The sequence below is a fragment of the Rhipicephalus microplus genome, chromosome X (assembly GCF_043290135.1).
Source record: "Rhipicephalus microplus isolate Deutch F79 chromosome X, USDA_Rmic, whole genome shotgun sequence".
Lineage (NCBI taxonomy): Eukaryota > Metazoa > Arthropoda > Arachnida > Ixodida > Ixodidae > Rhipicephalus > Rhipicephalus microplus.
The window spans coordinates 107,521,010-107,548,038 of NC_134710.1; the positions used below are offsets into that span (position 1 = coordinate 107,521,010).

General features: G+C 45.7%; 1 protein-coding gene across 1 annotated transcript in view; it reads right to left on the reverse strand.

Annotated features, from left to right (window-relative positions):
* Window positions 1-27,029, reverse strand: part of LOC142775070 (uncharacterized) — a 55,199-nt gene that overhangs the window by 16,973 nt on the left and 11,197 nt on the right. Inside the window, exons 3-7 of the mRNA XM_075876391.1 lie at window positions 22,428-22,541; window positions 22,248-22,349; window positions 20,860-20,958; window positions 14,625-15,608; window positions 3,707-4,710 (exon numbers count right to left, since the gene is read on the reverse strand). Coding sequence (XP_075732506.1) covers window positions 3,707-4,710; window positions 14,625-15,608; window positions 20,860-20,958; window positions 22,248-22,349; window positions 22,428-22,541 — 2,303 coding nt within the window. The remainder of the gene's footprint in view (window positions 1-3,706; window positions 4,711-14,624; window positions 15,609-20,859; window positions 20,959-22,247; window positions 22,350-22,427; window positions 22,542-27,029) is intronic.

Genomic DNA, 27,029 nt, shown 5'->3' on the forward strand with positions numbered 1-27,029 from the left:
CCTATATAAGAATCTGTATAAACCGAAAATGAAACATGTCTTCAGAGTGGTAGTTGAGCGTATTCCGTGCATTGATTCAACAAAAGCAACAAATTGCTAAGTTATGTTCTGAACGGCAAGCAGCTCGATATTTGTACCGCACATATCAAGAAGAAAGCACGCACGAAATTCGCATACAAAGCAAGAGCGCCCACTAACAACTCTCACAGCTCAACAGTTAATGCGCGCTGTTCAAACAGAAGAAAAGACGCACGAAACGAGTATAGAAGTATACACAAGGCAAGCGTGAACAACTGTCACAATTCTTCTGGCGTCGTGTGTCAGCAGTGCCCTCCTTTCGTCAACGCAGCCGCGGAAGTGCGCGAAGTGACCTTCGTCCTCTCCCAAATTACGAATCTGATAAAAGCGCGTGCGGGAGACACCACGCTACGTGGAGGCGGTGCTTCGTGGAGGTGACAACGTTGAAAGCGCGCCCATCTCGCCGCTGATGACGAAAACGTGCTAAAATTTCGAAGCTGCGAGGACTGGTGAACAGTGTATAATAATAAGTTGCCGTTAGCCCTCCCAACAACGTGCACTTCGTGGCGTAGAGGTTAGCGCCACGCGCTGAAAATTGAGGAATTGCTGGTTCCATTTTGCGCAGCCAATGCTGGCCTTTTGCTTTTCTTCTTTGCAATCTCTTTAGAAATATTTAGATGCGAAGGAGCTCTTTGACTATACCCAGTGTAACGCTGTCCCTCTGCCCGCACTGCTCCCCTCGCCGCAGATGTTTAAGGGCCGTTCCACGCGCTTCCCGCACACCCACAACGCACGCGCCGGCACACCTGCCGTACGCAAGCAGAGTGTGAAAGAGCGTCGCCGATTGGCTTATTTGTCTTCCACTTGCGTGCGGCAGGGGTCCCGCCACGTGCATTGCGGCTGTGCGGGAAGCGCGTGGAACAGCCTTAAGCGGTCCCAAGTAGCTCATGCTCTTCTAGAAGTGCGCGGTGATGTCTCCCTGCCGCGCGCTCACGGTGTATCAGCTCTCTCTCGCTTAACCCTCTCCACCCCTTGCGACGGTCGAGCTTGTCCTCACGTGAGCATCATCTCATTCGCGCCACCTCTCTTCGTTTGTCGCCTAGAAGAAGACGCGACCTGGCAGGTGTGCGTCGAGAATCACGCGGTGCCGACAATGTGGACAGCGTGCTGCTGCATGCCGAGAGATTGACTGACGGGCGGGACGCCGTGACGGCATGCTTCCCGCTAGTGTGCGCATACCTTTCCCGGCTGTAGCCGGCACTGCAAGGATTAGCGAAGCCAATAGCGTTCACAAATGGCGACACCAGCACCGACGAAGCGCATGCCAGGGAAGCCGAACGCAAGCGTCAGCAGCGGAAGACCAGTGACACCGACGAGGTCCGAGTCAAGAACACTGATCGCGTTCGAGAATACAGACGGCGCGTGGGTAACACCAACGAGACGCGAGCCAAGAAAGCCGAGCGCAAGCGTATTCGGCGCGTCCCGCTTCCCGTGTCTTTGCGTTTCAAACAAACGTTTACTCGAGTAAACGCTACACCGAGTTTCGCTTCAAACCGTTCTTCCAGCACCCGCGTCGACGCTCATTTCAACCGAGTCAACGCCGTGCGCACCACTGCGGCTTCGCATCTATTAGGGATCCCTTCGGGAAGATGGTTCATAATTTTTTAACGTACCTACCATGACGTAAGTATGTCAGCGGAACCACGGTGGACCCCGACATAAAACACTTTAGTGTTAAAATATTTTTAAAGAACATTGATAAAGACTCACTAACATGTGTCTGCAAAGTAAACACTAAAACCTACATCTTTTAATATAATGCGCACTTAAAGCACCCTATTTTGCCAATATAATGCCTTTCAGAATAGAATAACAGACTTGTCACACGTTGAAGCTCTACATTATTCTAGGTACATAAAATATGTATAAAAATCTTTTACTAACAAAGTAACACCAAAAATCTAGTCCAATACAAAAAGTTTCCTCTCATAGGAAAGTACTGGCTGTATAAAAGATTTGTACGCTGTTATGAAGAGAGGCGAATAGCCAGTCATTATGTTGAGTGTGTCTGCTGTAAGAGATCCAACTCATTGTTAATCTTCAACATGTTTCCTTCTCACGAGAATGCTCCACTGTCAGTGAGGGGCCGAGATACCGGCTTGAGAGGTTAGTCGCCGATCAAGAGCGCTTCCCCCTATCGCCAGGTTCTATTTGTATGTCGCATACGCATATTAAATCCTACTTAACAGCTTTCTCGGTTTAGGTATTTCATCACATTTTGAGGTTATTCACAATCTGTCAGACTATTTTATTGTGATGATTGCAGATTCGAAGCTGTTAACATACAAAATGAGCCTACGAAGTAAAAGACAGTAATAGGACGTTCTTTTCAAAATAAACGCAAAAAGGCAGATTTCAGCATTTCCGACCATTGATACAAAGAACGATTGCAGCTGCTAGCATAAGCACTATAATTACAGCACATAATGTTCAAAAACTAGAAACATATAGGAAGCGCGGCAGAATATTGTTAACATTAAATACGTTAGTAGCATAAGTGATATGACGTACACACCGTAATGCGGAATACATACTTGTATGAAAGTTGAAGTACTTATGGACATAACAAGCACACTGACACGAGGCGGTTCCGCCCAAGAGCTTAAACAAGGCAGAATCTCTCCAGTTTACAAGGCAGGTGACCGCGCTGTGATATGCTATCATTGGTCCATCTGTGCACTACCTTTATTTAAAGAAGTAATTGAACATATAATAAAAATGCTTTAATACCTCACAAAGTTGGACAACTCACCATTTTTGTGTGGTTTTCGCTAAAGTTTCTCGAGTGAGTTTTCTCTTTTTGCTCCAGTGAATCAACTAAAACTCGCTGTCAATGAGTGTAGGTAGGCAGCTGCTGTACTACTTGAGGACTTAACAAAAGCTATTGAGAAAATAAATCATCACCTTATTTTTTCTCATAGGCTTGAATAATTAAGAATCGCCAACACAGTATTTCTTTTGCTACAGAACTAATTTACGGACAAGGTCCAGGTAGTAAGCATCTCCTGCGTCAATGCTCAAGCCATATTCACTTGTACTGTTTTGCCACACAATTTCATACTTTGTAGTCTCCGCTTTTATTTCCTCTTATTTAGCAGTGATCTGCGTAACTGTCTTTCTTCTTCAATGTGAATAATTTATGCCGAAAACGCAACCATCCACTCTGACAAATAGTTTTCTTACAAGTTACTGCTCAAATCTCTAACCGTAATAATAATTTACAGAGCCTCTATGAATGGTACCTTGCTGACCAGACATCAATAAACCCGTTAAAAATATTTTTATTCACATCCAACCAAGAACACATTGTTCCATATCTACTATTTTTCTTGGTGCTAATCCTATCTCCAGAAGTTTTTTTCCTCTCCTTCTCTACATATAGTGTTATTCAGGCAACTTGAATGCATTGACCATATATCTATATACACTGGAAGATTACCTTTGGGAGAGGAATGCTTCTAAATTAACAGATCGTCTATAGGTGTTACGACTACAGTTGTAAACAGACGAAAAGGCGGCCATAAGCTTTGTTAGAAACTTGACTGCGTCACCCGGCCCCAAAGAACCAAAGTATGTCACATAGAAGTCCCAAATTAAGAGCTGTAGCATTTGAATCACAGCTCCTCACCTTGCTCCGAAGAGGAAGTTATTTACTTCCTCGCTGTAGAAGAAGCCGTTAACGGCGACCAGAGAGCTGATCGGCGAGTTGGCCACATGAACAAAAGCTTTTTTCCACCTCTGGCTCTCTGGCAGCCAGGTGGAGCTCAGGTTTGCCTGATCATCGTACGCGATCTCCCTGGAGGCGACGTTAGCAAAGCTTCCAGACCACGCACCATCCCCTTTCAAGAGCTCCTGGTTCCCAACTTCTTTATCCGGCTGTTGATTCTTAACGTCCTGCGTGGGGTCCAAGTCCATGGCGTCTCTGTCGACGGTGAAGAGAGGTTGAGCCTCAATGCGTGGGTCTAGACTGGTGTTGGCCTTGTAAATAGGCTTTAGCAACAGAGAGTTGAAAGCTCTCAGCATCGTTTGAACGAGAGTCATTGCGGTCAATGAGGAGTCTTGATTGGCGGTGGAATGCTTGATTTTCTGTGACCTAGTTAATTCACGAAGCAGGTGCTCTTGCAGGCAGTGTGATCGGTGACAGCCGAGCTTACGCTTTGTCTGACCAGGCGCAAAGGCGTCCTTCTCGGGGAGCGTCTTGCTGTTATGTACCGCTGTTAGCGTGGTGCCCTCCTTTTGGTTGACAGTCGAATCTTCGTTACTGGGTCGCTTTTCGCCGTTAAATGCTGAATTTGTTTCAGCCTCCATCGGCACTGTCGGGCTCTCAGCTGTCTGCGAGATGCGGCACCGTTCACAGACTTCATCAGTGACGGCCTTGCCAAAACTGTTGGACTCGAGAAACGCGAGCTTTTGTTGAGCTGCTGCCTTTGCTTTTGGGCTGTTCAACGTGGGGTCGCTTTGCACGCGGCGAAGCGAAGGACTTACGCTGTCAGTGATTATTATGCAGGGTTGAGACGTACAGCTGTTTTCGAGGGACATCGATGCACCAGGTAACGAGGCATGCTCACGCTTTTTCCGAGGGCTTCGTGTCCCATCGCCAGTGAACTTGAATCTAGGTGGCAACATTTCATCCTAAAAAAGAAACAAGCAATAGACGCACTTATCGGCTACAGTCAATGCCTTCTGACAGTAAATTCGCAAGACGAGTTGAAATACGCGGAACAGATTAACGTCGTTGCGCTTTAACAAATAGTGCCACAAGCATTTTGATTTTTGTGGAGTACACTCAATTATCAAGCTTGATTTTACGGCGCTGAGCTGTCACACAATGTCAAAAATTAGTGTTGTCCGGATATGGCGCACTCCTATCTTTTTTCTGAAATACGGGTGTGAAGATCAATGTTATGCACGCGTAGCGAACGAAAGACCCGGAAGGGGAAGATTGCGTGTGCGCCTCTGTACGCATATATTCAAGCATACCAGATTCGGAAACAACAGAATAATGAATCAACTTTTTATCAAAAATGCTAACAGAAACAGAGAGTATTTTGACAAGTGAAAAATGATTTAACTGTGGTTGCAAGGGATTATTGATATATGGGGTTTAACGCCCCCAAACCACCATATGATAATGAGAGGCGCCGTAGTGGAGGGCTCCGGAAATTTCGACCACCTGGGGTTCCTTAACGTGCACCCAAATCTGAGTACACGGGCCTACAACATTTCCGCTTCCGTCGGAAATGCAGCCGCCACAGCTGCGATTTGATCCCGCGACCTGCGGGTCACCAGCCGAGTACCTTAGCCGCTAGACCACCACGGCGGGGAGTGGTTGCAAGGGAAACGTGTGTTGTGTGTAAAGAAATAAGATTAGCTGACGTTAACGTGGTAATATTATTTTATCACCATAATGTGTTCACATATAATCAGTCATATTTCAGCAAAAAAGATACAGAGGCGGCCCATGTGCTCGTCCTTTTTACTTCCTGTGGTCCATGTTTCATCTCGCGCTGTAATATTCTACTGCTGTGCAGCATGTAGCCCGTCGTATATACTTGCCTGGAATTCTAAGACTGCCACAACTTTGATGATGGACTGCCTGCTCCATGGATTCAAGTGGTCTGCGTGTCTCTGTTATCTGGATGACGTGATTGTGTTTGGTCCCACTTTTGAAGCGCACCTTGAGAGGCTGTCCAAAATTCTTGATATCTTTCCGTCTCGCCGGCCTTCAGCTGAATTCATCAAAGTGCCGGTTTGGTCGCCGCCGCATTACAATGCTTGAACACATAGTTGACGCTTACGGCGTGCAGCCTGACCCAGAAAAAGTTCAAGCTGTGAATGACTTTCCTGTGCGAAAAACCGCCAGAGATGTCCCCAGCTTTGTGGGGCTCTGCTCCTACTTTCGGCGGTTCATCAAGAACTTCGCGGAAATTGCTCGGCCCCTAACAGATTTACTCAAACCAGATGAGACGTTTACCTGGGGTCCATCGCAAGCAGCAGCATTCTCCGACCTGACCACTTTGCTCACTTCCTGTCCTGTTCTGGCTCACTTCAACCCTACGGCACCGACCAAAGTCCACACCGATGCCAGTGGTTACAGAATAGGCGCTGTGTTGGCTCAGCGACAACGTGGGCAGCATTGCGTAATAGCTTATGCCACCAGGCTGCTGTCCCCCTTGGAGCGTAATTATTCCATCACAGAGCGCGAATGCCTAGCGCTGGTGTGGGCAGTCACGAAATTTCACCCTTACTTATACGGCCGACCATTGCTCTTTGCTGGCTCGCCTCCCTCAAAGATCCCACAGGTTGTCTCACCCGCTGGGAACTCCGCCTCCAAGAGTATTCTTACACCGTAGGGTATAAATTAGGAAAACTGCACAAAGATATGTGGATTGTCTGTCACGCTACCCTGTGGCAGACTGCGATCCTATGAGCACTGATTCTGTGGGTTGCGTCTATTTCATCTCCCAGCTGCTTCATCTCGGGGACGAGCAGCGTCGCGATCCGGATCTCAGCCGCCTAATACAACAGCTCAAATCTTCACCGCAAGATGGTTTTGTTCGCATGTTTATCTTAAAGGACCACACCTTATATCGGCGTAATTTATCACCCAATGGTCACGACCTACTTCTGGTCATACCAAAGCACCTGCGCTCCACAGTCCTATACGCGAGCTCCATGACGCGCCAACCGCGGGTCACCTGGGTGTCTCTCGCATCATATGACTGTGTGCGCCGCTGCTTCTACTGGGCTGGCCTTTCACGCTCTGTACATCGTTATGTCAACGCTTACGAAATTTGCCAGCGTCGCAAAAAGCCGTCGGGACTCCTTTTCAGGTATCTTCATCCCATCGACATCCCACCGGAGCCATTCTTCCGTGTTGGTTTGGACCTTCTCGGTCCCTTCCCAACATCCGCCTCCGGAAACAAGTGGGTCGTGGTTGCTACAGATTACATGATCCGCTATGCAGTTACGTGAGCCATGCCAACAAGCTGTGCTACACACATAACTGATTTTCTACTACACGATATCATTTTAGTGCATGGAGCTCCTCGTCAACTGCTGACAGACCGAGGCCGTACGTTCCTTTCCAAAATGGTTGACGATATCCTGCGTTCCTGCTCTACCCAACATATACTCACGACATCGTACCATCTCCAGACAAACGGGCTTACAGAACGTTTAAACCACACCCTGACAGACATGCTATCGAAATACGTCTCGGCCGACCATCGTGATTAGGACCTTGCACTACCCTACGTGACGTTCGCATACAATTTCTCCTGGCATGGCACTGCTGGGTACTCGCCATTCTACCTTCTGTTGGATGCGAACAAACACTGCCGTTGGATACCTTCCTGCCAGCCGCTGCACAGTCTATTTCTGAATAATGTTATGCCTGCGAGTCCGCAGCGAACGTCCATGCCTCGGAAAAAGGAAATCTGTGTCAAGGCCAGCACGCGAGCCCGCCTGACGCGATCAACAACTCAACGGCGTCATCACGCGACGGCGCCTTTCTGGCGCGCACGTGGAGTGAGTCAGCTCAGCCAGCGAGCCCGTCGAACAAGCAACCGGCGCCTTCCTGTCTGGCGGGTCTGACGCAATGCCTGGCGACGTCAATCGTCCTTGGGTGCAGCCACCGGCAGTGCAGCCTCTCCAGATTTGATGAGAAAGAATGACGTGGCCCAGCGGCGACCCCATTGGAGGAGTCTGACTTCATGACCAGCGGCGCTTCTGGTTGGAGATTTTGTTATTCAAAGAATCCACCCGGTGCATAAAAAAGAAGCCCTGCGGCGCGTCGCGAGCAGCAGACCCATTTGAGAGCAGACCTATGTGTTAGAGAGGAGAGCTCGGCTCTTCGGGTCTCCAAGCTGTCGGCCCCAGTGCCGAATTTGTAACGCCTCTGTATGTATGCTGTACATAAACCTTGTTTAACTCACCGTCGTCTCGTCCACTCGTCTATTACTCTGCGCAGATGCAGTCGCGAGCTGAGAAACCTACGCTACCAAACGGTTGGTGACCTTCCAGGCGGAGTTCGAAGCAGTAACGCCTTCGGGACCGTGTTGGCGTCGCCGTCTTTCGTAACAGTGGTGGCAGCGGTGGGATTCGTAGCGCCCTTCGTAACGTCGTCGGAGGCGCGCTTCGTAACAATATGCACGCGATGCTAATACCCGAGCTGAACATGCTCGTCAGCTTGCCCGCAGCAGATTAATGGCGTCCCAAGGCTCGCAGAAGCATCGTTACGACGAGCGGCATCGCGACGAACACTTCCCAACAGGTTCCCTCGTTCTTCTTTGGTCCCCTACGCGAAAATGCGGGCCTTTCAGATAAGCTTCTCTCTCGTTTCACGGGCCCATACCGCATGCTTGGACGAGTGACCGACACTACATACGAAATTGTCGCTGATAATCCTTATCTGCTCTGCTGTCCCGGGACATCGTCCACGTATCAAGGCTCAAGGGTTACCTCACTTCCCCTGCCTTGGCCCTGTAAGCTCGCCGGGTCGGCGCTTTTGCCGCCGGGGGTTGTGTTACGTGATTTCGGCTGACTGAAACAGGGCCTAGTGGGACATACCCAAAAAAGGTGCCTAAGACAGAGAGAGAGGAAGTGGACGTTGTCGGTGAGCTGCGTTGTGGCTGCAGACTGACGACTGTTATTTTCCACGTAACAATATAAATAAGCGGTCTCGAGACACCCTAGGTCTCACTGACGCTTCTGTTAACAGCATACCAAAAGCGTGCCTCTAACAGCCCGCGACGTTTTTCCACAAAACCAGGAGACATTCTTACCAGATTATCGGGACGAATATATACGCTCGTATTAAGATGTATGTTAGCTAGACGCGGCATCTCTACACCGGGTTCAGCTTTACCGTCACGAGTGTCTTGAAATAAAAATTAGTGTATAATTACCTTACTTCATTTATTGAGCTTATTCTTCAAACTTTTTTGGCGATGTCCTGAAGCAGAGCCTTCTTATTTAAGTACTGTCATGGTTTCGCGATATCGTCATCATCTTTATCAGCCTGTCTACGCCCACTGCAGGACTAAGTCCTCTTCAATATTCCGCCAATCAACCCGGTCTAGTGCTTTCTGCTGCCACGTTATATCTGCGAACTTTTTTTAATTTCATCTGCCCACCAAACTTTGTCTCCCCCTCACTCGCTTGCCTTCTCTGAGAATCCAGTTAGTTACCCTTAATGACCAGCGGTTATCTTCACTACGTAATACGTGCCCGGCTCATGGCCATTTCTTCTTCTTCATTTTTTTAATTTCTTCTCGCGATATAAATTCTGCATAGAAGGGTCTTGAAAACCTGGGCTAATTACTGCTATATTCACACACAGCTTTCTTAAATGCTAATTTAGTTTAATTTAAATGCTAATTCGGTTGTTCCTTCATTCGTGGAGTAGGCATGGGTGGCATCGAATCCATGTTTTTTTAAAGCGAAGTTTGAGTTGTTGCACATGATTCGCAGAAGAAAGGAAAGCTATCACGTAAATGTAAATCATTTTAGCTGCAACCTTTTACCTCTTTCAGAAGTTTATGAGTCAGCCAATGACTCAGCACCCATCGCAAGATACATTAATGTTTTTAGTACCAGGGGATTTACGCCCTTAAATCATTATACCATTATGAGATACGCCGTAGTGGATGGCTCCACACATTTCGACCATTTGGTGTTCTTTAACGTGCGCTGAGATCACACAGTACAGGAGCATCTGAAATTTCGCCTCCATTGGAACGCAGCCGCCGTGGCCGGGATCGAAACCATGTCCTTAGGGTCAGAAGCCGACCCGTCGAAGGATAGGACTAATGAAAATTTTGCATGCTCAATTATTAGTATTATTCTCTCGGCAGCACAATATGCAGAACGTCATTCAGCAAGGAGGTACCCCATTTTAATATCACCGTGTCTATGGGAGCTCCACGTTTTTTAGACATCTTTTACCTCTATACTTAACATCCTGACTGCTGCCATCGGTTATTTCCGTTAGGCTGTTTCTCAGTTGTACGTAAATGTTTATTACCTCTCTTTAAATTAACATCAAATAGAAACAATGACTTCGTTTAAGTTGACAAACTGCACTCGGAGAACTCTAATGCCATATGTCTCAATATCCTAAGTTCATTATTTGCGGCGGAAATGAAGGTTGAAGTTTTAGTCCTAAATTTCATGCCTGAGTTTTCACGCGTAACGTTCAAATTTCGAGATGTATTTTTCGCATTTCGTTTATAGTGATAAAGCCAATCACTAATAAAATTTTCTGACACACCGTATGCTAGGTCTATGGCCCCCAAAGATGACAAAGTACTCAGTTTTATCGAATAGAAGCTACGTAGTACCCAATCGATGCCATCCAAATTGCTGACATCCCGATGCTTAGTGCGGGAATTTCAGGTGGCGTCTCCAGCAGCATTACTTGTCACATGTTTTCTCGCTACCAAGTGCCGTCTAGCGGTCACAGTGGTGTTTTAGGGATTTCAAGATCGTACTTTATGATACGTGAAAAAATGTTTTCCTCTTCAGTGTCTCTTTAAAACAAACCTTGCTTAGAGCTAGATTTTCACGGTGGCATTGCAGTACGCAAAAAAGCCCGGCGCGCAATATCCGAGCGCACAGAAATGCAACCCTCGAAGATGCGCCGGTCATATGCGTTATCGGAAGTGCCATTTTTGAGTATATGGTGATCTCTAATTGTCGGCGGTCCACCGCCTCTGATATGGCAACCTGATCTTTTATTGAGATCACAGTGCCACATTTCTTAGTCACCTCGACATGAAAGTGTGGCCTCAAGTACCAGTGCCGGCGCCGAAATGTGAGTGATCAGGCCCGATGCCAACTGCGTGGGCACGCCGTCACGCCACGACTGCAACCAATGAGAGCCGTTTTGTTTCCACACTAACAGAAAGACACATTGATGGTAACAGAGAAGTTGTAGATCAGGCGCAAAGCTTCCCTTATCCCTCCTTTTTTTCCAATAACGTAAGGGCTCGTGCACTTTTTGTATTTTTCTCCCTTGGCGGTGCACATATCTGCACTAACTGTATGCAGTACGTTTGGATAGTTCCTACCTAAAGGTATTTTTCGAATATGGCTGTCATGTGCAAAATTATAACGTATTCAAAAGCGAGATGGATTTCAATCACAATGAATATACTGGACCATGCTTTAGGCCTACAGTACCCTCACGCATCATTTCGTCTTTCTCTTCATTAGACATTACCATATGCTGTTTTAGTTCTTGGGAAACACGATCGCACGTTCCAAGAGCGCGGTAATCTAGACACGGACGCTCTCAGTCACGTCCTCTTCAAAGCGAAGCTATTCTCTCTTTGCGTGCTTCGGTAGGCTTTTACGCGGCTAGCTTTTTTGTCGAATAGGCTGAGCGCTGGATTCAACACAAGCGCTTGCTTAACAAACGAATTCCTGTTCGTCATTACGGGTATTTCAGCCAAAGACTCCCGGCGCAACTTCCCACAGCTCTTCTTATTACACCAAATATATAGAGTATCAACCTTACCGTTTTTTTTTTCGCGCAAGATCACGCTCCTTGAGGCGCTTAGCGCAAGCGTCGCATAGCAAAATCTAACTGGTAAAACTGATAGCATGCCAGCTGTCTCCCTATCTGATCGTAGCGTCTGTCGTTATGAGACGTTAAGTGACAATGCACCACTTATGTAATCAGCACATAAAGGTGGTGCGAAAGAGGCATCATGCGTTGTGTGTTACTGCTACACCTTCGCATCATGCGTTGTGTGTTACTGCTACACCTTCGCGGCAAAATGCACGTGGAGCCTTTTGCTTGTGAGCCGACAAACCCAGCCAAAGCTGGCGACAAGGGTGTGAAAAATTAAAACGCGAACACTGCAACACAAAACACAGATCACGTGTCACAATCAATAGTAATTGCATGAATTCGTTTTGTTTTTATTCCGGCTGTACACCTTCATAGCTGCCAAAGTGAATAAAATCCTAAAAAAAGCCATAAAGGGTAAAATGATGAACAAAACATGGTTTCCTTACTTGTACTTTGCTGTCCGTCGCTTTAATTCACTCTATGCCGTGAATCTCAAACTTATTAGTCAGCTCTCACGTCAAGCTTTAATTATATTCCTCTAAACGACTTGAAACAACTGTGGTCAGTTTAATTCTCCTGATGTGCAGTAGTTTTTCGAAAGGATTCGGTGTATGAAAGTGTCAGCAAGTAATTTACTTCGCACAAAACAAATTATAACACATATTCTTTGAGGTCAACAAGCAAACATGATGACAAAGGGGATAACGAAAACTAGAAAACTATCGGCGACAATGTTACAGCCCAGTTAACCAAGTTATAAATAAATTTTATATTCGAATGAAAAGTTGGCCTTGCAGGAATTCTTGCATGATTGACGCAGAGCTCCAAACGAAGACAAAAGGAACACAGTGTGCGCAAGACCAGCACTGTCTCTGAGCTGAACAATTTATTTCAAGAAACAAAAACGAGAAAGTAATGCGGTCATATCAATGATTTCTTTGCTTGCTATTTGTCCGCATCCGCTGCATATATAATAATGGCGATCGTGCCTTGGAAATTCAGACTCGGATATTCCTACGTAATGTGCACGGGGACATTAAAACTGACGGCGTGTTGATCGACTTCACGCAATAAAGACCAAGCTTTTAGAAAAATTGGTTAGACACAAGTAAATGAAACCAAATGTATGTGGTTTACCGTTATCCGGTGCTCGCTTGTATGTTTTATACTGTGCTTAATTAGTAAATAATTACGATAAAACAAGCAAAATGCTTTGAGGTCACGTGCATTTCATTACGTTCTAGAGTGCATTCCAAACGAGTGGTTCTCTCTCTCTCTCTCTGTGTGTGTGTGTGTGTGTGTGTGTGTGTGTGTGTGTGTGTGTCACAACGAGTGCATGCTGCGTTTTTTTTGACAAAGAAAACCATCAAGACACTAAACTGACTATCCGTAATGGCCTTTTTGGTCAAGATTTTTATCACGCTGTTAATGTATCCTGAAATGAAGTGCCAACAATCACAAACCTTCACGTTAATAATTTATCACTCATCCCTTTGAGTCGCCGGCCCCACCAGCACTGACTGCGTGGCCATAGGTGCGAGCTTACGACGAATAAATTGATAACAAAACACTCAGCTGCACGTCATCAAATTGATTGTTAACGCACATGAAAGCCAAATATCACGGACTCAAAATTAATAAAAACAAAATTATCAATTAATCTACACCATTTCAAGGTTGCTGTTTTTTTATACATGTTTTCTTTTCGGGACAAAAGAACGATATCATTATGAGGTGCACTGTAGTCGAAAGCTCCGGGCATTTCGACCACTTGGGTTTCTTTAATGTGCAAGGACACCACACGGTACGTGGGCCTTTTTCACCTTCATTTAAATGCACCAGCCGTGGCCAGGATCAAACTGGTGTCTTCGGGGTCAGTAGCCGAACGCTGCTACCCCATTACTACCACTGCGGCGGCCAGAAGCATGTTTTACCAAGCTACATTTATTTGACATCTAACATACGTGACCTACAATGAAACCCACCGCTACAAAAAGGCAATAATACTTGTCCGCTTTAAAAACTAATGCGCCACATAGATGCCAACTTTGCCGATACACTTGAATTTTTAGTTCTAGCTGACCAAGCCCCTAAAAAGGAAAGAAAAACCCGAAGTACTGCTTAGCATGTATATGACTTTACAAAGGAAACTTGTTTATACTAAATCACCGTTACCGAAATACACACAATAGTAATGCGCACGTCTTTACATCCTGCAGGCAGTCGTTGATTACGATAGGCAAACTTCTACATCAGCGCTTCGTTCTGCGCATGCCCCGCCGCGGTGGTCTAGTGGCTAAGGTACTCGGCTGCTGACCCGCAGGTCGCGGGATCGAATCCCGGTTGCGGCGGCTGCATTTTTTATGTAGGCGGAAATGTTGTAGGCCTGAGTACTCAGATTTGGGTGCATGTTAAATAACCTCAGGGGATCTATATTGCTGAAGCCCTCCACTACGGTGTCTCTCATAACTATATGGTGGTTTTGGGACGTTAAACCTCACATATAAATCAATCTATCAATCATCGTTGTGTGCATTGTAACATATTACAACCATCTTGAGTGGCAACTCATGATTTGGCATGTCGTAACGCGAGAAGGTACTGAACTTCCGCAGAAAACGTTCAAATGCATGAGCAATTTGCAATTGCACTTTTTGCACGTTTGAGTGTCAATATTTATGTTGCCTCGCCCACATAAAAAGTTGTGTAGCATGGCATGGGTTATTGTGACGCTTTACGGCCCATTGTATTGTTACACTACATACTGATAGTTCTTTATTTACCTGGAATAAACCTCGCATAACTGGTAGTGCTATTTTTTCGAGTCATAAAGTGCAATGCTTTAGGCATTGAAAATTCAATAGATGCTCCAGCGTTGCTGTTTGTTTGCATAATTATACCCTTTACAAATGCTCCCAGAGAAAATTATGTGAGGCATAATTGAATGAACATTCAGAGAACAGCCTACCAAGTGCAATGGTGGTTCCTCCTTGGGAAGATTGCTTTTCAGGGCGTTGGCGTAACCTTGCAACGGGAGTGCTGCCGGGGTCACGGCTGGAGCCATAGACATTACTGCCAAGACGTTGACCGGTTTCGTTGGTGGGGCGACAGCTTGCTCCGTGGTCTTAGGCACGTTCAGTGGAACCCTGCGCCCTTTATTGGCATTGCGACCGTCATCGTTGAAGGTCACCTGCAGCAAAGCTTGGACTGCGCGCGGCTTGGGCGCCTTTTTGTTGGGCGTCTTGCGGCTTTGCTTCTTGGGGGACGGCGGCGGGCTCTTGCGCTTGATGGCGCCACCTTGCAACAACACGAACGGCACGCTCGGGTCACTCGCTAGCTCAGTCTCCTCTACGGCGCTAACGTCAAACTCAAGTGGCGTGCCGCGAACTTCCAGGTGGAGGCGTGTAAATACCTCCGTGAAACGTTCCCACATGACGTCGGTCTTAACGCGTTCGCCGTCGACCCAATACACCAGAACGTCCTTCTTGGCACTGAACACGTGGAAGGGCCTCACCAGCTCGTCTATGTGTTCGCGCACCCAACGCAGCCCTTCTTCGAGTTCCGCAGCGGGCAGCACCGGCAGAAGCGCCGAGCAGCGGCACTGGAAATCGTACGCCTCCGCCTTGTGGCAGAGAACTTCGAGTGAGAGGTCGAGGCCCCCGGAGCGCATGAAGGCCTCTACCATGTCGATGTGGACGTACTTGCTGTAGTCCGCCTTGTCGTACATCAGGCACGCACACAGGTGGAACAAGGGCCCTACGACGAACGGGTCACTGAGGCTGCGCCGACCGCATGCCACCAGTGAAACAAAGACGTCATTGTTGAGAAGCAGCTCCGTGCCACCCTCAAGTTGGCGCCGGATAAACAGCAGCACCCTGAACAGCGTGTCCCGATAGAAATTGCGGTGGTCGCGCGACGATGTGCTCGGGGACTGGAGCAGGGAGATCCTCCTCTGCACGGTTCGCCAGAATAGGCTGTAGCGTGCTACTCTCGTACACTACGGGCATATAAACTGATTGAAGGTTAAGCATTCGCACAACGTACAGGTGCCCACAGAATAATTCGGAGTGCTGGACCGGTGGCCGCTCGTCGGTGGAGCACACCCGCGGAAGCATACAGCCATGATCTACACGTGCATAACATCCCTAGCAAGCAGGCATCGCTCCTTGCGTTAAAAAACGGTGCCTTTTTGTTCCTATTAGTTTCTGCGACAACCAGATCAAGGGGAATGGGGGTATCACAGCATGTGCGCTACAGCTTGCTCGTGCAACCGCGCAATCTTTCAATGCACGCATAATCCTCGTGATGCGATCTTAGCTCTCAGTTAAGAACTTTAAAGTAATTGATATAAGTTAATCAACCTAAATGAATTCTTAATCAGCCTTAATTCGACATAACCATTCAACAGAGAGTCTTCAGGTTCAGTACTCTATTACTTTTCGCTGCGCTTGACTGTATTTACTCGCCACGGTGGTCCAGTGGCTAAGGCACTCGGCTTCTCACCCGCTGGTCGCGGGATCAAATCGCGGCCGTGGTGGCCGCATTTTCGATGGCGGCGAAAATGCTTGAGGCCTAGGTGCTTAAACTGAGGTGCACTTTAATACCAGATGGTCAAAATTTTGTGGTTTTGGGACGTTAGATCCCAACATTTATTAAATACAGGCAATTGAATTTAGCTAGTAATACATTTCAGTACGTTTTAAGAAATGTGTCTTCTGATGTCCGTGGTATGGTCAGGTTAAATACTCGAATTTGTTTATATTCTTAGGGCTCTTCAATTGTTTTTAGGGTGATAAAGTTAACATTTACACGCTTTATTGAACTGCAGATGTGTAGTATGCCACTTTTTGATTTCCGCTATTGCACGCGTCGTCCGCTGCGGGCAGTAAGGTGGAAAAATGAATGATTAGTCAACCAGTGAATCCTTTCACTTGCAAGAACGCCAGTGCCTATCAACGGTCATGCATGTACGTGTATGCTCTACCGTTTACAGACGCGTGTACAGTGTGTTTAGCGACCGCATCCGCACAGCCTCCATGTTAAAGGGTAAAAGGCACCAACCTATTCTTTTGGAGATAGCGAATACCTTTCTGAATGCACTGAGAAGCAAGACGAGCTCACTAGGGATGTTGCGCATGCGCAGAACCTGGCACTACTTTCTCACCGGTGTGCTGCGCCAACGAGCGGCCACCGCTCTGAACTATTTTTGGGGTGGCACCTGTACAACATATGACGAACTGTCTGCATCAAAGACAAAACACGAAGAGCCCATAGCACCAGTTGCTGTGCCAAGCAAACACCAATGTGGTATAGACTATTTCGCAGTTTATGAAGACAGGTTCTGAACAGCTTCATATCTTGTGCGTCGGCGTAGCCTAGCATCGGAGAGTAACAAAAGCCTCATCGAGTAGCCCACTCATCTTCAAAACTTTTCTTCCTGCGTCTGGTGAAATATTTCAAATACATCTTTCCAAGCTACACACAACATTACAAGAGTTAGTCCTTCACTTTAAGAGCCTTTTCTTTATCTGAAAGCGAAAAAAGAGTATTTCCTTACTCCAGCACGACTTAAAAAACAAACTTTCCGCATCAGTGTTAGAGAGTCATAACTCAATTGACCGGAAGTTTCTTGGGAAGCAACACTCGTCGTTGCTATGGCTGCGTTGAAACCGACTGAAAGGCGAATACGTGCGATCGCGATGTTTTGCTTGTAGTTTCCCCTCCAAATGATACAGCGCACTGTGTTTTAACATAGATATAGCAGAAACCTGGACAGGTACGTTATTCTTAATGGTAATCTTGATTTTACCTGTTCTCATCGGAAACCATTGTAATTATTGGATAGATTATGTTAAAATAGGTAAACGCCACCTAACTGATATCTACGAGGGGGTGCTGGATGGCGCATTGAGCGCGTGCAATGGAAGCCACCGGAAGCTGCCATTGGTGTCCCGGAAACCACCAACATGAACAGTCGCCTAACGCCTGCGCTAGCTATTTTTCTTCTTTTTAATGAGATGCCGGCCTGTAGCGCAGTAAACTGTATGACTCGACTGGAAATGTAATCGCGAAGGCATTCCACACCCTCAAAATTACGTTACTTTTTACACATTGTGCGAGAAAATTGCGGTAGCTGGTCGGCCTTTTTTCTGTTAACGAGGCGTGTTGAAGGTGTTTTCTTTTTATATGCTGTTTCTCATGCTCGAGGCCTTATACGAGAAGTTGGTCAGTAAATCAAAAAGGACAACTGGACGCCTTTTCTAGAAAGCAGACTTTGCAGACACCACTTTGCAGAGTGACGTTTTGAGCGCTTGGTTCCAAAACCTCATCTTCCAAAGGACGCCATCCTAATATATATATATATATATATATATATATATATATATATATATATATATATATATATATATATATATATATATATATATATATATATATATATATATATATACATAACACGAAAAATGTCATCACAACCAAAACTTCCACCAGCTATTTGAATTACGCGCCTGAAACGCCCAGAAGACGCCAGCTTCCGGGACAGCAAAAGGACCTTCCGGTTGCTTCACAAGCACCCGCGTGAGATAGCGGGGATATGTAGTACAGCCTTTTTAATGGAAGCCAGTGCGTCACCTTCGAGAGGAACGAGTGTCTTGAAGAAAAGCACACGCGCAAGTGTCAATTATACAGACAATGGTGGTCGTGCGCCGGCTCTTGAACTTCACCTGCGACGCCCAGCGGTATAGCCACTCTACGTAAATAGGGAGCTTTAGAATAGCGCACCGTGAGCTCTTGCGGTGCGGTCATTGCCACTGCGCATGCGTCGTAACGCGAGTCGGCGTTCGCGGACCGCACGCGAAAAATCCGAAATTGCGTGCGGTGATGGCGGCCCGCATGTGGCCCGCAAGCGCTGATTTCGAGGCTACGCTGTCGCTGCGATTGTGCGCTGTGGATCGCAGCAGGGCAAACGCTATTCTAAAACTCATGTGACGCCCGCAGCGCTTGCAAACGGTATTCTAAAACTCCCTAATGTCGACTAGGAGACAACGCGCATGCGTTTACGATCGTGGCGCCCTTATCGGGGTGCTGATGGCGGCCTGTGTGGCTCGGGTGCGGCTGTCGTGGCTAAGCACTCTCTACTGCTGAATGTGTCTTTCACATGTGGATTTGAATAGCGACTGAATATGTAGCAAGATCATAGAGAAACGTACTTACGTAAAGAGCGGACACTCCCGCAGGGCCCTGCGGCCACGCTACTGCGCTGCTTCCACCGCCACGAGTGGCTGGTCAGACTAATCTTGTCTTCGGCATTAAGAAATAAAACCACGGTAATTTTCTTTCCGATGCCGGGTTTTGAACCCGTACCCTCAGATTCCGAAAGCGAGTATCTTTACCACAAAGCTACACCTCAATGCATCGACAAAGGAAATGCATTTACTATCTGCGTCAAATAAAATCCGAACAGCAGCAGCCCCGCCGCGGTGGATTAGTGGCTAGGGTACTCGGCTGCTGACCCGCAGGTCGCGGGTTTGAATCCCGGCTGCGGCGGCTGCATTTCCGATGGAGGCGGAAATGTTGTAGGCCCGTGTGCTCAGATTTGGGTGCACGTTAAAGAACCCCAGGTGGTCGAAATTTCTTGAGCCCTCCACTACGGTGTCTCTCATAATCATATGGTGGTTTTGGGACTTTAAACCCCACAAATCAATCAATCAACCGAACAGCAGCAAACCTTAGCGATGGTATGGTGAGCGCCGTCCAAATATTACCATTGACAGGCGCGCGCATCCTGTTCGGCAGCTGTGCGCATATATGCCCACCTGTCGATCGTGATAATTGGACAGCGTGCACTACACCATCGCAAAGGCTTGCAGGCCCCTGCTGGGTTTCATTTGACGCTGATAGTACATCTAAACCAGATGAATGTGTACCTTTGGTGCAAAACAAATGCAGAAAGAACATTTTCTAGTCAGAGTTTGGTGATTTTTTGGTAACGCATTAAACGTCCTCAACGGGATACGATGTAGAGTCACTCGAAGAATGGCACAAGTCAATAAAAATTTTCTTTGAAAAAATTTTGATGGCAAAGTTGGTTTTCTATGGTCTTTCTGAGGCGCCTAATACATGTGTTGACTAACGAAGATGAGGGAGCATGGTTACGCCACCTAGCAGTTGTTCAGACCCTTCCTTGCTCGGCCGCAAAAAGGCTCGAGTTGGCACTCTTTACGAAAGTATATTTCTCTACGGCAAAATGATACCTGCCAACACAAACTTGGGCTTATTTAGCAATTTAGCGTCGTCTAATAATGCTTCAGGATGTTTTGTACAACACGTTTGCTCAAAGGAAATGCTAAAGACTTAGTACATGTTTTTGCCTTACCGATACATACTGTGCCTTTTCAGCAGAGCTCATCTTTCCAAGTAGCAGATTTGCGGTTGCATAGCGCCGCCGGCAAATTGCTAAACACACTGCCGTCGCACCGGACTGCGGAAAGGAAAGAAAAAGCGAGTATCATGGGATACTGGGGTACCTTAAGCATGAGACGCGTTTCACGCCCGTAATGGTATTACAACCACAGGACACATCTAACTATGCCAGGCAGTGGCATAGTAACACTTTCATTTGTCATGTCAAAGCAATCAAGAACAACCAACTAGTGTCTCTAAACCATGAAGTGACCCCAGCTCCCTATACCTACACACCATCGTTCAAGTCATTTAAAACGCAAGAACCACAATCATCGGCGCAATCATTGAAAGGCGAAACAGGGGAGCGTGAAATAAGAAAGACATGGCAAAAAAGAACAGCACCAGTTGGCAAGACACTCGACATGTGCCCAAATTTACACTGACAGTGTACGCCTAGCGGTGAGAAAAGCAACCATCCTGTCATATTAGGTAAAGTCAATGCAACTGTTTTTACTATTTAACCTTAACTATACATGAACGACACCTTTCACAATATTGCCTGTCAGCAACAGTAAAGAAGAATAAATAATGCACAAAGAAGGAGACAGGAATTTACATATTTAATAGACAACAGCACGATAATAAGACTGTTACTTGAAATGCCTAAAATATTATTCCTTCACTAACCTTTCTTTCTAGAATAGCTGTAATTAGCGGATGTGTGTCATTCAATGGCTTGAATTTATACTTGCAAATAAACAACAAAGAAAGGAATACACTTCATCCACTATTTTTACCTGGTCTTCGGTGAATATTTGGGCCCCAGCTTGAAGTAAGCGGCAAACGATTTCTGTATGCCCTTCACAGGCAGCGCACATCATAGGAGTCCTCCCATCCTGCACATAACACGAGTCTGCAGGTGAAGCAATAGCTACTATGGTTTGATTTCACATTCCAGAGATACTTAAAATCAGACAGGCGGATCCGCCTATCGCCGCATTGCGCTTGATATGTTTTTTTTCTTCCAACAAGTTTAATACTAAAAATGGATTACTTTACGGGAAAAAAGACTGGCTTATGAAACTACGTATTTAAGTAATAGGGTGAGATTAGTGGCACTTATTTTCATACCTGATCCAACTCAGGTTTGTTCATAATACTACAACAACCGGATAACATTTCATTTCATTTCATTTCATTTTATTACCTTAAAGACCCCTCTAGGGAGTGTTACATAAGGGGTGGATATAGAGAAAGTATAAAAAATGGTAACCACAAATATGCTATTTGTGAGACAGGTAATGCGTTACACTCTGCAAGAATAAGGTCAGGCAGGTAATGACGGCAATGCTGTGGGCGTCAAATGAGTTTTGCGCGTTCGCTAAGCTATTGAAAGAACCTTTAGCCATTAAGAATGGGTTTTTCAAGACCATTTTAATCTAATGTTCACAACCTGGTAATCCTGGTGATAACCAAGGTCAAAAGCCTCTCAAATCCCCTAAAAAAACTCGAAAAAAAGAATTTAAATAGATACTTTAGAATTATAGGATCTTAGTATGACCAGACAATATTCAAGCAAAAGATTTTTAAAGTATCAAAAAAAAGTATAGTAGCAGGTTCTACAAAACTGCACCAAGAATGTCACGAGATCCTCATTTACGCTTTCAACCTCTCGATATTGCCCCGCCGCGGTGGTCTAGTGGCTAAGGTACTCGGCTGCTGACCCGCAGCCAGCGGGATCAAATCCTGGATGCGGCGGCTGCATTTTCGATGGAGGCGAAGATGCTGTAGGCCCGTGTACTAAGAAGTGGGTGCACATTAAAGATTCCCAGGTGGTTGAAATTTCGAGAGCCCTCCATGTGGCGTCTCTCATAATCATATGGTAGTTTTGGGACGTTATACCCCAGATAATAATAAATCAATCAATCCAACCGTCAATATGAACACAGAATTTGCTCTCTCGCATGCATATAAATTGACTCAAGACGTGAGAATGAGCTCAGAAACGCATGTGTAAACTGTAAAACAGCGTAATATGTAAAGAAATAGATGAAAAGTGGAGCCCGTTCTACTTGACGCCTCTGAACAGACAATAATTGCAGTGTTCGTTCCGACTAATATGTTGATTACACGTTCTTGCTATCGCTACGAGGTACTGGACTTGATAACCTGATAAAAGCATTACCCTGCTTTTTTGTTCGACGTCTTTCCAGGAACGGCCCAACAGGAATGCCGCACAGTAGTCCCATCCAATTTCTGCAGCGGCATGAAGTAGAGTCTTGTTGTTCTGGAAGAAAAAAAAGAAAATAGTTTTATTCAAGCACATTAGAGCCACAAGGGAATATCTCTGTATTCATGCACTCACCTTGACCATTAGTGAGTTCTCCATACGGCCAAGTTTTTCAAGCTTGTTCCATACTTCATTGAATACAATATCGTTCATCTTCTGCACGGCCAAATGGATTGCGTTGTATCCTTCCTGGGGCAACAAAACCAGATAAATGTGCGAAAAAAGTCATCTGGTTTCAAAAGATGTTTCCATTACCGAAAATAGGATATACCTAAAAAAACAGTATACCGGTATGACCAAAACATTCAAGATGAATGCTGCCACAAGGGCATTCGGGCTGAAATCAAACGGCATACTGCCTTCGTACGTCACTAATGCAATATATTGAAGAAATTATGCTTTGCAAAGCTGTACTAAAAGAAATCGATGTTGTTGTGGTTGTTATTGTTAATAGTGGTATTTATGATGATGATGATCATAATCTTGATGTCACCAAACCTTTGCTCGCAACCATGCATGTGATGGAATCAGTGGAATATATCATGCAAGTCATATATGTCCTGCCGTTTACGTCATGCACACAGTTAATGACAAGTGATGTCGTGCATACTAGTGATGTACATAATTCTTGCCCCATTGACATTTGTACCGTGTACTCATGTCATACATGCATAACTTCGTTTATTCAACCACAATAGAGATAAAGAAGAGTATAAACAAAAAGTTAGTGTGACAGGGAAAAAAAAGGCCACGTTTTCCAGATTGATGGGCCCCGTCATGCAGGAAAGTAAATTTGCTTTGGCCCATTAAATTCACGTCATAGCATTTGATGCCTCCGACTGGCTTGAATTTAGCCTCTGCATGTACGAGAACTACCTTTAGGAAACACATTCGAATAACTTCATAACAAATTTCACGCTGCTCCTGCTCTTTAGGGGAAGCATATACAGACATTATAGGCATTCTACGCCGAAAGCGCCACAAGTTTTAGCGTGGTTTGACTTAGAACAAGGTGCCAATCGGGTCAGTCAGTGCTTCTTGAACGTTAAAGAACCCCAGGTGGTATAAATTTTCGGGACCCCTCACTACGGCGTCTTTCATAATCATATGGTGGTTCTGGGACATTAAAGGGCCTCTCACCCGGCTCCCAAAGTACAAATAAGAGCGCAACATTCTTTCCTGTTATTTCGCATCCTTCTTGGCGCACTGCTTTGATGTACACAATAGTTGCCGTGACGTCTACTGCGTCCATGCTCTCGATTCGTTGGTATACGCGAAATATCAAATGTGCCCCGCCATGGTGGTCTAGTGGCTAAGGTACTCGGCTGCTAACCCGCAGGTCGCGGGTTTGAATCCCGGCTGCAGCAGCTGATTTTTGATGGAAGCAAAAGTGTTGTGGCCCGTGTGCTCAGATTTAGGGGCACGTTAAAGAACCACAGGTGGTCGAAATTTCTGGAGCCTTCCACTACGGCGTCTCTCATAATCATATAGTGGTTTTGGGACGTTAAACCCCACGTATCAATCAAATCAGCGAAACATCATATGTGATTTGTCTCCTGCAGTGCTTTGCCATGCTTTGTCTCGCATGAACATCGTGCACAATCAACCGATCAAACTTCGTTTTGTGTGTTCACAACTGCGCAAGCGGAGATAACAGGGTGCAGCCGAGAATCGCGAAATCCTTATAGGCTATAGCGCATAGTGCTCATATTGTTCACGTGCATTCAAGAACTAAGTGGCGAGGAGGATGAATCGTGTGTGAATGAAGGAGAAGAGAAAATCATCCCCCGTCTTTAAACGCGTGGTGGTGAGTGGCCCTTTGAAACTCATATATCAATCAATCACTGCTTCTTTGGCTTCTAGTTCTGCAACGATAATTTCCAGAGTTGTGAACCTTTGGTCACGTACGAGGTTCCATTGATTTTATGTTTCATATCAGTGAAGCCTTTCTTGCCCCTAAGCCGTGGTCCGTTGACAAGGTTGCGTTACCCACGTTCTATCTAAAAAGCAGAAAGCGTCTACGAACTGGCTCTGAAGATGCAAGAGCACTTTATCTCTAACCATGCGTCTTCGCTTATAGCGCAGTGCTCCAGTGCTTTAAATAGTCATGACGGCAAGTTTGCTTGTCGGCAATTGCCTTGGTTCAGCGAAATCAAGCAACATATAACAAAGCGCACATAAATAAACGCCATGCATCGAGACTGAAAACACACACACACACACACACACACACACACACACACACACACACACACACACACACACACACACACACACACACGCACACACGCGCGTGCGCGCGCGCAAAGTTGTTGAAGGGGTGCAATTAAAAAAAAACAATTGCATTACTTTCATTAACTAGTCGCTGTTAAACATTTAGAACACTAGCAAACAAAGTGACGTTTGAAAAAAAATTATCAAGGCCATTAAGTGATAATGATAAAAATTTGAACCCCTTTATGAAAAAAAAAACGAAGGGCAAAATGGAGTGGTAAGCTTGTGAGCCAAACTTACACGTTCAGCTGTGACTTAGTTGAGCTTAGTTCGAAAATGTCGAACCACTTTTAAACAAATATTTTTTTTTCTTGCACTCAAAAAGGAGTCTTGAATATCATATTCTCGAATTATGCGCAGAAAACTAACAACAACAAATCTCGAAAGCAGCCTTTTCTTAGCAGTAGTAAATCGTTTCATTGATATGTGGAGTTAAACGTCCCAAAACCACCATATGATTATGAGAGGCGCCGTAGTGGCGGGCTCCGAAATTTTCGACCACCTGGGGTCCTTTAACGTGTACCCAAATCTGAGCACACGGGCCTACAACATTTTCACCTCCATCGAAAGTGCAGCCACCACCGCCGGAATTCGACCCCACGAGTTTCGGGCCAGCAGCCGAGTACCTCAGCTATTAGACCACTGCGGCAGGGCCCTCTTCTTAGCATCAACTACTGTGAATTGATACGTCCTTTAACTACTAGTTACTTCTGCCCCGCCGCGGTGGTCTAGTGGCTAAGGTACTCGGCTGCTGACCCGCAGGTTGCGGGATCGAATCCCGGCTGCGGCGGCTGCATTTCCGATGGAGGTGGAAATGTTGCAGGCCCGTGTGCTCAGATTTGGGTGCACGTTAAAGGACCCCAGGTGGTCGAAATTCCCGGAGCCCTCCACTACGGCGTCTCTCATAATCATATGGTGGTTTTGGGACGTGAAACCCCACAAATCAATCAACTACTAGTTATTTTCGTTTAATTTTTTTATCTGGGTGAGATCTCTTAACGTGCCAAAAACACGAACGTTATTATTTCTTTTCACTGGCTTATAAAAGCCATAAAAACAAAACGAAACATTGTAGTCTTCCGTCAGCGCTATGCATTGTTTCAATTTTCATTTGCAAACGTCATTTTCCTGTATAACAGAGCGCTAAGGTATGCCACGTCAAGGACGAATGAGTACCCGTTTTAAAAAATACATTTCATTACACACAGCTGCACATAAATAACATGAGTTCATTCATAATTTTCTATGCACACCCCCGCCGTGATGGTCTAGTGGCTAAGGTACTCGACTGCTGACCAGCAGCTTGCGGGATCCAATCCCGGCTGCGTGCAGCTGCATTTGCGATAGAGGCGAGAATGCTGTAGGCCCGTGTGCCCCGATTTAGGTGCACGTTCGAAAACCCCCAGTGGTCAAAATTTCTGGGGCCCTCCACTACGGCGTCTCTCATAATCATATGGTGGGTTTGGGATGTTAAACACCACATATCAATCAATCAATCAATCAATCAATCAATCAATCAATCAATTTTCAATACACGCTTTGTTCGTGCTGTGACAGTAATATAGGCGATACTTGCCTGATTGACGATGGTTACGTCAGCGTTCTTCTCCAGCAGCGTCAAAGCAATATCTGTGTGGCCTTGACTTATGGCTAGAATTACAGGCGTGCTCCCGTCCTTTGAATAAACGCAGAAAAAAGCATGCCGTTACGTCACAATACAAGCTGACGCTTCGCGTTAGATAATTGTGAGCCACATACAATACTTCGATGAATTAATATGCCACGAGGAATGACTAACTATAAGTCGGGCGTTTCAGCTCAGCTGAAGATTTTGATCAAGCTGCGAGGCAAGTTACATTGACCCATGGTTACAGATGATTTAACGCAAAAGTACACAACCCGTTCAAGCAATGCAACAACCAATATCCAAATAAATTGAATTATTAGGCATGCTGACGAAAATGTAAAAAAAAACACTCGCACAAAGCTTTCTTTTGCATATCTGCGCTATGCCATATATATAAATGTGATAATTTTTAGATATGACGATATCTATTGCTGAAAGAAGCCGGTATGTACCAGTTTTCTTCTTTCATTGCCTAAATGGTGCACCGTTCACATAGCCTCACAACATCAAGCATTTCGAATGATCTACTGTTTAGCGACTGCTTATTTAAACGGCACTGGCGTTGGCCTATTGAAGGCTAGGACGGAGTTGGGATTGTTGAACTGCCTGCCAACCCCCTCGTCCTATTGTTCTTCAATATATATATATATATATATATATATATATATATATATATATATATATATATATATATATATATATATATATACACTGTCCTTTCTTATTCTTTCTTGTTTTTTCTCTTTTTTTCTTTTATTCACATGCACATACAAAGT